The 10,875-nt window shown below is 47.2% G+C and overlaps 1 protein-coding gene across 4 annotated transcripts in view; it reads left to right on the top strand.

The window, feature by feature from the left end:
- FAM193A (family with sequence similarity 193 member A) overlaps window positions 1-10,875 on the top strand; it is a 204,461-nt gene that overhangs the window by 167,933 nt on the left and 25,653 nt on the right. For all 4 annotated transcript variants that reach the window (XM_017514331.2, XM_017514334.2, XM_017514333.2 and 1 more), the window contains 4 exons: window positions 441-714; window positions 1,772-1,955; window positions 3,207-3,437; window positions 6,478-7,330. In XM_017514331.2, the coding sequence (XP_017369820.1) occupies window positions 441-714; window positions 1,772-1,955; window positions 3,207-3,437; window positions 6,478-7,330 (1,542 nt within the window). The remainder of the gene's footprint in view (window positions 1-440; window positions 715-1,771; window positions 1,956-3,206; window positions 3,438-6,477; window positions 7,331-10,875) is intronic.

Here is a 10,875-nt window from a genome sequence, read left to right as displayed (position 1 = left end):
AGGGGGAAAGAGAGAAGGGAGGGAAGGAAGGAAAATTTTAAGTAAAAAGCCAGGTATAGTGGCTCACACCTGTAGTCCCAGCACTTTAGGCGGCCCAGGTGAGAGTATCGCTTGAGCCCAATCGTTCAAGACCAGCCTGGACAACCTAGTGAGACCCTGTCTCTTTAAAGAAAAAGAAAAACGTGAAAAAAATTTTTTAAAAGCCTCGATGTTCTAAGGAGTTCATGCCAAGGTGTTTATGGGCGAGTGCAACTTGAAGATATTCAGCCAAAAAGTGTGTGTGCATGTAAGAAGTAAAGTTTGTAAAAAGGACAGAATATTAGATCGTGATGATGAGGCAAGGTGAGTGGGTACTCTTGTACTGTTCTTTCACATTTTCTACAGGTTTGAACATTTTTGAAACAAAAACTTGGCAGTGACTCTTACATCTCTAAATGCAGGTGACGTGTTTCATGGCATCAACAAGGAGGATCATAGACACTCGGCCCCAGCTGCCCCAAGGAACAGCCCCACGGGCTTGGCCCCCCTCCCAGCACTCTCGCCTGCTGCGCTCTCACCTGCCTCTACACCTCACCTTGCAAATCTTGCTGCCCCCTCATTCCCCAAAACAGCAACCACAACTCCTGGGTTTGTGGACACACGCAAGAGTTTCTGTCCTGCACCCCTGCCCCCGACCACAGACGGCTCCATTAGTGCCCCTCCAAGTGTCTGCAGGTGAGCCAAGTCTGGTTGGGGACATGGGAGCACTTTGGAAAGTAGGTGTCATGCCACACTAACACAGCTACAGAAAAACTCCCCTGGAACCATGCAGTTGAAAAGTCCAGTGAAATGCTGAGGGAATGCAGGGATGTCCGCAGCAGAGGCCATGAGTGGAGGGGGCTCCCATCTCAGCCTCTAGTTCTGCAGAGGGAAGAGCAGGGGCAATGGGCCGCCATGGATAGGTGGGCCAGCTACTGCTAAACACTGACAGCATCAGGGGGTTTACATTGTTTGTTACTTGTTGTGTAAGTTGTATTTGTTATACCTAGGGTGGAATCAGAAGAAAACGAACGGCATGTGTATAGGAAAAACACAATACAACAAACACTCAACAGGTTTTTTGCTTGTTTGTTTTTTGTTTTTTTTAGACAGAATCTGGCTCTGTCATCCAGGCTGAGGTGCAGCGGCACGATCTCAGCTCACTGCAACCTGCACCTCCTGGGTTTAAGTGATTCTTCTGCCTCAGACTCCCAAGTAGCTGGGACTACAGGCACATGCCACCACGCCTGGCTAATTTTTATATTTTTAGTAGAGGTGGGATTTTACTATGTTGGCCAGGCTGGTCTCCTGACCTCAGGGGATCCGCCCACCTCAGCCTTTCACAGTGCTGGGATTACAGGCGTGAGCCACTGCACCCAGCCACCATTTCTTTTTAAGACAATTTCTGTTACCTTTGAACTCACCTGTTTGAAGCTATGCCCCTTCTTCTCCATAGTATTGGAAGCTGTGGTTGCGGGAACAGTCTCCGAAGGAGTCGTTGGAAAGACTCTGTGTTCCTGTTCAGTGGTGCTCTGTGAGCACTGTGAGGGACCGCCTGCATGCACACGCACTTGCCATGCCTCCCACGTGAGCCCCTGGCCAGTGCCTTTACTGCTTGTGTCTGACTCCCTAGGAACCCTGGGCTATGCACCTTCTGCGCTTCCTCTTGTCTGTGGGTGGTGGTGAGCAGCAGTGCGAGTCGTTGCCTCCTGGGGCCGGCCACTTGCTGATGAGCTTGTGTGCGGTTTTGCAGTGATCCCGACTGCGAAGGGCACCGCTGCGAGAATGGTGTCTATGACCCACAGCAGGATGATGGGGACGAGAGTGCAGATGAGGACAGCTGCTCTGAGCACAGCTCCAGCACCTCGACCTCCACCAACCAGAAGGAGGGCAAGTACTGCGACTGCTGCTACTGCGAATTCTTTGGGCACGGCGGGGTGAGTGCATGAGGTCAGCACATTGTGATGTGGGAAGTGTGCAACACAGGCTTCTTTGCAGAAATTCTGTACTAGGTTGAATTCAGGGTATTCCACTCCTAGGATATACCCATCCTAAAGAAACAAAAATATTTGCCCAAAGATTGAGCCATAATGATTTCATTGCTTCATTTTATATTTTGTTTGTGGTTTTTAAGGTAATTGGTAAATGGTCGGAGGTTGTTAACCGTGGTATATCCATATGGTATGCAACATTGTAGCCAGTGACGGCAGTGCTGCGTGTGTGCAGCTGGATTTCTCTTGTTTGAATATAGAGAGTCTTGGTGCACACACATACTTCTACATACTTCCAGAGCTGTGATTTAATTTATACAACCAATTATCACCCGACGTTAAAGAGGGATGGGTGGTAGGAATAGCAGGGGCTTAGAGTTGTTCTTTCTCTGTTTAGGTCTGTTTGCAGTTCCTAAAACGTGCACATGTTGTTATAGTAAGAAATTTGGCAGTAGGATTCAGGGCAGTTTTTTTTTTGTTTTTTGTTTTTTGTTTTTGGCATCAAAAAGGAAACCTAGAAATGGATGGAAAGATTAGTAAGACACATTTATTGACATGAAAAGATACTCACACCATATTAAATAACAAGTAGAGGCCAGGCACAGTGACTCATGCCTGTAATACCAGCACTTTGGGAGGCCAAGGCAGGAGGATTTCTTGGGCCCAGGAATTGAAGGAAGATAGCTTGGGCAACATTGTGAGACCGTGTCTCTACAAAAAATTTAAAAATTATCTGGGTATGACAGCACATGCCTGTTGTCCCTGTACTTGGGAGCCTGAGGTAGGAGGACTGCTTGAGCCCAGGAGGTCAAGGCTGTAGTGAGCTGTGATCATGCCACTGCACTCCAGCCTGGGTGACAGAGCAAGACCCTGCCGAATAAATAAATAAAATAGATTAATCAGGATTTCTAATTGTTTCCTTTTTAGTTTAAAAAAATCCATTTATGTGCATAGTTGTACGTGGCTTACCAGGTTTTTCATGAATATGTAAAATTTGAGGGTAAGTATCAAAATGCTACTTTTGGGTGACTTGCTGATAAGTTTTTCTTTTTTTCTGCTGGTGGTTTTATTTTCTTATTTTTCCCGACAAATATATACTACTCGAGCAATGTAACAGTTTATTTTTGGAGGTACAGTCTGAAATTTATTACATTCAAAATTGTTAAAACTTAAGTGTAACTTTGTTGTTTTTCTTAGCCTCCAGCTGCACCAACAAGTAGAAATTATGCAGAAATGAGGGAAAAGCTTCGCTTACGGCTGACCAAGAGGAAAGAAGAGCAACCTAAGAAAATGGATCAGATCTCGGAAAGGGAAAGCGTTGTGGACCATCGGAGGGTGGAGGATTTGTTGCAGTTTATAAACAGCTCTGAGACCAAACCAGTGAGCAGTACGCGTGCAGCCAAGCGAGCAAGACATAAGCAGAGGAAGGCAAGTGATGGGTCTTGGCACCTGGGGGGGGTGCCAGGTCTGAGGGCATCTCAGGGTGCCGTGCCACAGCAGTCTCCAGGCAGGGCTGAGCTATAGGAGTTCGGGGCTCTGGCATGTATTAACTTGCCCACAGCATGCTCCGAGAGCCAGCCTGTCTCTGGTGGCCTGAACTGGAGACTGGTAAAAAAAATTTCAGTTTGTATTTTCAGGAAATTACATCCCCTTTTGTAGAATGGATTTGTTCTTGTGCTGGCCATCATGAGGGCAGCAGTAGACACTCCAGCTTTATCTGTTGGAGAACCTTCTTTTCCAAGAAAGGAGCCCTCAACTGTAGAGATAGCAGAAGGGCCCAGGTGGGCTTTGGGGGCCTGTGGGAGAAGAAATGTCTGATGCGAGACTGGGGCAGAGCATTTGGCACAGGGAAGTCTTCTGGACTCAGGTCTGAGCATGTCCCCCTTGTTCCTCTTGTCCCACTTGCTATTCCAAATGAAGACCAGCACATGGCATCGATTAGAAGGGAGGAGAATAAGTGTTTGTGGGAAGGCTTGAGCTGCTCACTCCTTGCCAGAGGGTGTGGTGTGTCACAAAAAGCAAATGTCAAATAGAAAAAAAAGTAGCCAGGCATGGTGGGGTATGCACGCTTGTAGTTCCAGCTACTCAGGAGGCTAAGGTGGGAGGATCACTTGAACCTCAGAGGTTAAGATCATGCCATTGCACTCCAGCCTGGGTGACAGAGTGAAACTCTGTCTCAAAAAAATGAAAACAGCTTTTTTCTCTTGGAGGATTTTCTAAATACCTCTATGCTGGAGCAGTTCCAAAGAGCCTCTGGTTTCAGCTCCCTAAAAATGTCAGGCTCCAAGAGGCAGACTTCAGTGAGCAGATGTGGGCTGCATGCAGAGGGAACCTGTAGGTTCTTGGGGTTCTGGCAGTAGGACAGGTGCCCTGGGAAGAGACGAGGTTTCTGTCTGCAGCCATGATCAGGCAAAGAGGTAAAGAGGAGGACAATCCCACAGTGGACCCGGAGCGTGAGCCCAATGCCCTGTGTTGTTGCTTCTATCTTAGCTGTTTTAATTATTCTACCTTCAAGGGCTCTGCTAGACTTGACTAGGAGGCTTTGTGGGAGAAGCCTTGTTCTGTGCCTCAGAAGACCAGAGCCTCCTGGAACAGGGAGAACATAGTGTGTCCTTCATTCAGGAGTGTCCAGCGTCAGGAGGCCCCACAGTGCTACATGGCCCCGAGACTTCCCATTGGGATTCACTGGAGGCCTCTGGGACCCCTTCTTGAGTTTTCAGGATACTCTCCACCCCAGGCTCTTGCCCTCTGACCTTGCAGGTGGTCTGGATCCAGACTTCAGGCCCAGCTGAACCTTACAGGCTGATGTCATAGGCCATGCTGAGCACCCAGCCCCACCTCGAGGGACCTTTTCCTGGTGCTTTCTACAGAGCAGCTCACAGATATGTGCTGAGGCTCACTGGCTAGCTGGTTGTTGAAGTGACGGCAATAGTTCACCTATGGACCCGGTCCTATAGCAGGTCCAATGCAGAGGCCTATGCTGAGGCAGCCACTCTGCTGGAGACCAGGGCATCTGCCCAAACTAGGTGTCCTTACATTCTTGTTATGGGCCCATATTCGACTAGGCGCCCGTGATGGATTTTTAGATCAGCTCTAAGAGGACGCCAGCTGGCCAGAATGTACCAGCGAGCATCCTGATGGAGTCAGCCCTCCCCTCTGTTGCAGTGCGGCTCCATAGCTCACTCCAGACACTGGACTGCAGGGCCCTTCCAAGAGCTGCCTGCCGGGTGCTGCTCCGGACATACACATGGAGAGGGACGTTATATCATTTTTACTTGGATTGTCAATTGAAAATTTTCGTAACATACCATTGTTAATTTTTTATCGTAATTTTAAAGTTTTTCAAAAGACAAGTCAATTTGCCTGTTAAAAGTATTGTGAAAAATAATATATACTTGGGGAGTACTTTGCTATTTCTCCAGGAGAAATGCTCTTGTCAGAGTTTCTCATAAAATGTTTTTGCCAGAGTTTCTCATAAGCCTCAGCACTTCTAAAGGTTGGTGGTGAGCAGAGCCATGCTCCCTACACTGATGGCTCTCATCTGCTTTCTGAACACAAAGAACACTTTCCATTTGTGCTCCTGGAGTATGCGTCACTACTCAAATGCAGTCTTCACTTGGGGTGAAAATTAATTTTCTGTCAAGTTGGACAGTGAGTCATTTGCTCTGTCACACTAGTGAAAATATATGGCGTTTTTGTTTATCTGCTAGGTTGGGAAGAAGGAATTTCTAGTTTTTTACTACACGTTTCTTTTTGTGGTGCCACCACCGCTCATTGCAGCCTCGACCTCCCGGCTTCAAGTGATTCTCTCACCTCAGCTTCCCAAATAGCAGGGACCACAGGCGTGCACCACCACATCCAGCTTATTTTGGTACTCTTTGTAGAGACGGGGTTTTGCCATGTTGCCCAGACTGCTCTCAAACTCACGATCACCGGCGTGAGCTGCTGCACCCAGCCTGCGGCACATTTCTTACACGCCCTGTTCAGGTGAATGCATTAGCCTTCACCTGGAAAGGTGGGCCTGCCCAGAGTTCTGGCGGCACATGTGCGGCCTCAGTACTGCACCGGCACAGACAGTCTGTGGTACTGGTTACATCATCCACCCAGCCAGGCGGCAAGATGCCCTGCCACGCCTGTGAGGGTAGTTGGCGCCCTGGATGTGTGCTTTGCAGCTGCTTTGTCCTTGGTTCCTGGTGTTTAGCACCAGGTCAAAGCGCATGGAGAATTTTTTCTTAACTCCCCGCCCCGCCAAATAAGCATATACATTAGTAAATAGATGAAATTTAACAATCCTGTAGAGTAAGATAATTGGAGGTGTGTGTGTGTGTGTGTTAAGCTTTATTACAGCCTCTTGAGAGTTTACGTTCCATATGTGATTCGTTTTTAAAACTATCTTAGTTTTCTGTATGTCTTAATTTTTAGCACTCACTGTCGTCTTAAATTGCCTTCTCTCTTTTCACATTGGCAGCTGGAGGAGAAAGCTCGCCTGGAAGCAGAGGCCAGGGCCCGGGAGCACGTGCACCTCCAGGAGGAGCAGAGGCGGCGGGAGGAGGAAGAAGAGGAGGAACGTTTCAAGGAGGAATTTCAGCGGCTTCAGGAGCTTCAGAAGCTAAGAGCTGTAAAAAAGAAGAAGAAGGAGAGGCCAAGTAAAGACTGCCCCAAGTTGGACATGCTCGGTAGAAATTTCCAGGCAGCAGCAGAGTCTGTCGCTAACTCCGAAAACATCCACAATTGCTCACTAGAGCAAACTGAAGAACCAGAAACCTCTTCTCACTTTCCATCTAGACATATGAACCACTCAGAGCCAAGGCCAGGGCTGGGGGCTGATGGGGATTCTGCAGACCTCGCTGACACCAGAGACTCGAAATTTCTCCTCCCCAAGGAGGTGAATGGGAAGCAGCATGAGCCACTCTCTTTTCTCTTCGACATCATGCAGCACCATAAAGAGGGAAATGGTAAGCAGAAACTGAGGCAGACCAGCAAGGCCAGCAGCGAGCCAGCGAGGAGGCCCCCAGAGCCCCCCAAGGCCACAGAGGGGCAGCCCAAGCCCCGGGCCCAGACTGAGTCAAAGGCTAAGTTGGTCGACCCCATATCCGTCACAGAGCAGAAAAGAGAGGAGAGAAAAGTCAACAGTAATAACAATAACAAAAAGCAGCTGAACCACATCAAGGAAGAAAAGTCAAACCCAACCCCTATGGAGCCCATCGCTCCCAGTGAGCATCAGCAGAACAACAAGCTGGTGCTGGCAGATTCCCCTCAGCCAAAGGGCAAGAACAAGAAAAGTAAGAAGAAGAAAGGAGACAGAGTCAACAATTCAATTGGTAAATACAGAATAGCAGGAAGACATTTCTGAGCGGTGCCTGGTTTTCATGTGTGGTGTGCTAGTAGGGGAAAACAGCAGGTTTGGCGTGCTCTCACCATCTGGCCTCCTGTCCTATAGAAGAGAGCATAGAGGATTTCTACACACACCTGTTTCCTAGCATCAGTATTTACCATGTTTGCTCATCATTCTCTCTCCTTCTCTCTCTCATTTTTCTGGATAGAACATGATACCCCTTTAACCTTAAATACTTCTGTGTATATTTCCTCAAGATAAGGACACTTATAAAACCACAGTACAGCTGGGTGTAGTGGCTCATACCTGTAATCCCAGCATTTTGGGAGGCCGAGGCGGGTGGATCACGAGCCTGGCCGGCATGGTGAAATCCGATCTCTACTAAAAATACAAAAAATTAGCCGGGCATGGTGGCATGAGTCTGTAATCCCAGCTACTCAGGAGGCTGAGGCAGAGAATTGCTTAAACCCAGGAGGCAGAGGTTGCAGTGAACCAAGATCACGCCACTGCATTCCAGCCTGGGTGACAGAGCGAGACTGTGTCTCAAAATAAAAAATAAAACCACAGTAGAGTGATCAAAATGAAGAAGTTGACACTGATCCAGTGCTATTTTTTAATTACAGGCCTTACTCGTGTTTCTCCAGTTGTCCCTTTAATATCCTTTATAACAAAAAAAAAAAAAAAAAAAGTTGTTGGTGTTTCTCCTGCCATCAGACCCAATCCAGCATCCCATGTCTTATCTCTTTAATTTCTTTTCCTTTGGATCAGTTTCTCTGTTTTTCGTGACCTTGACTTTTTTGAAGAGTGCAGCGCATTTATTTTTTAGTGTATCCTTTTGTCAGGGTGTATGCCCCATGTCTTCTTAATCAGATTCAGATTGTTTTTGGCAGCAGCACCATTGATATGACCACTCCCTGTGTGTGTATCCTACCAGCAGGCGGATGACAGTGTCTGTCCCATCACTGGGGATGGGAACTCTGATCCTGGGTTGAGCTGGTCTGCCCGTTTTCACCACGGGCAAGTTAATATTTCTCGTTTGCTAATTAGTAAGTGTCTTATGGGGAGATAAGTATCCTGTTTTTTATTGATCATTGACTGACTAGTTGTAGAATCCATTAATGATTCTTGCCTGAAGTGATTATTACTGTGTTTTCAAATGGTGATTTTTTCTTTTCTTTTTTTCTGAAACGGAGTTTTGCTCTTATTACCCAGGCTGGACAGCAATGGCATGATGGTGGGGTTTCTCCGTGTTGATTAGGCTGGTCTTGAACTCTTGACCTCAGGTGATCTACCCACCTCAGCCTTCCAAAGTGCTGACATTGCAGGCATGAGCCATGCCCAGTGGTGATTTTTCTAATATTATTCCTTCTGTATTTGTTACTTGCCATTCAATTATAGGAAGAGCTCTCCAACCCCATGTGTTTTTTTCATTCATTTAGATGGATTCACAGGTGTTTTACTTGATGCTATAGATAAGAATCTTTTGGCCGGGCGCGGTGGCTCACGCCTGTAATCCCAGCACTTTGGGAGGCCGAGGCGGGTGGATCACGAGGTCAAGAGATCGAGACCATCCTGGTCAACATGGTGAAACCCCGTCTCTACTAAAAATACAAAAAATTAGCTGGGCATGGTGGTGCGTGCCTGTAATCCCAGCTACTCAGGAGGCTGAGGCAGGAGAATTGCCTGGACCCAGGACGCGGAGGTTGTGGTGAGCCGAGATCGCGCCATTGCACTCCAGCCTGGGTAACAAGAGTGAAACTCCGTCTCAAAAAAAAAAAAGAATCTTTTATGAGTGATATTTATGTTGTTCTGATTGTCTGAGATTCAGTCAGTGGGAGCCCCCTTGGAATAGCTTTTTCCTTAGGCCATTTGATGCGGCCCTACCAGCCTTTAAGCACTCTATACTTTCTGTCATGGTTAGATGCTGCAGGCTTATCTTGTGCCTTCTCTGTCCCAGCCCTGAGCCAGTCATTTCTCCAAGGAGCCCTCTTCTTTTTCTTGAACAGTAGTGTTTAGAAACCCAGACCTGATCACTGCCAAGTGGCATTGCTTCTAGGCCGTCTCAGTCATCAGAGCGAGTGGAGTGGGAGTGTATGCCCACAAGCGCCTGCCGCCTACACACATTAGCGTCTATTTATCTGATTTCTGTGTACAAGCCATGGGTTCTCATGGCTATCCCAACCCCGCTCCTGTGCCACAGTGAGCGTTCTCCCTTCCCCTGTCCACATTTGTAACCCTTAGACAGTAAGCACCTGGACACCATCATCCATGGTGCCGTTACTGGCTTGCTGAGTCCTAGAACACAGGGAAAGGTTTCAGAAGTGCCTGCCCTTAACCTTGATGGAAAACTCTGGGCATGATTTGTTGTCTTTAGCCTCAGAGTGTGGTAATAATACTGAATTTACAAATGACTTAAATTAGTTCTTTTCACCTTTAGTACACATTCGTTACTCATTTGAAACACATCTGGTTGGATTTTTCCATTTGTATTCCATTTTGTTTTCTTCCCTACCCGGTCCCTCTTTTTAAAACTCTGTTCCCACCCACTCCCTGTAGGTAACTAATCAGTTTCTTAGTTGCTTTTATATTTTTTAAACAAAAGGTAGTATATTATAGATTTCATATTGACCTTTGGGGTTTTTTCCACTTAATATATTCTGGGAATCACTGCACATCAGTTGGTAGAGATTCTCCTCATTCTTTCTACAGCTACACAGCACTCCATAGTGATCATAGAAGTCATGTGATTTCTTCAGTCACTCTTCTGTGTTCGAGTGTTTAGGTTGTTTCCAGTGTTTTGATTTTTTTTGTTTTTGTTTTTGTTTTTGTTTTGAGGTGAAGTCTCACTCTGTCACCCAGGCTGGTTCAGTGGCGCAGTCTCAGCTCAATGCATTCTCTGCCCCGAGCCAGGTTCAAGCAGTTCTCTCGCCGCAGCTTCCCACGTAGCTGAAATTACAGGCACATGCCACCATACCCAGCTAAGTTTTGTATTTTTAGTAGAGATGAGGTTACACCATGTTGGCCAGACTGGTCTTGAACTCCTGACCTCAAGCGATCTGCCTGCCGTGGCCTCCCAAAGTGCTGGGATTACAGGTGTGAGCCACTGCGCCTGGCCTCAGTGCTTTGTTTTAATCATTATACCCAGTACTACAGTGAGTACTTGTGTGCGTAGGTATTTCCATATTGTTTGGAGGTGATTTTGTGAAGCACCTTCATAGAAGGGGGAGGGCTGGGTCAAAAGGTAAGTGTGTTCCGAATGTGGTGGCTCATGCCTGTAATCCCAATACTTTCGAAGTCCGAGGCAGGAGGATTACCCAAGGCCAGGAATTTAAGACCAGCCTGGGCAATGTAGCAAGACTCTGTCTCTACTTAAAAAAAAAACAAAAAAACCTAGCTGGGCACAGTGGTACTTGACTGTAGTCCCAGCTACTCGGGAGGCTGAGGCAGGAGAATCGCTCGAGCCCAGAAGTTTGAGGCTGTAGTGAGTCTTGATTGCACCACTGCACTGCAGCCTGGGTGACAGAGTAAGGA

The sequence above is a fragment of the Cebus imitator genome, unplaced genomic scaffold (genome assembly GCF_001604975.1).
Source record: "Cebus imitator isolate Cc_AM_T3 unplaced genomic scaffold, Cebus_imitator-1.0 Scaffold522, whole genome shotgun sequence".
NCBI classification, from domain to species: Eukaryota; Metazoa; Chordata; class Mammalia; order Primates; family Cebidae; genus Cebus; species Cebus imitator.
Note: the sequence above shows the minus strand (reverse complement) of the source record. Positions and strands in the feature narration are given on the sequence as shown.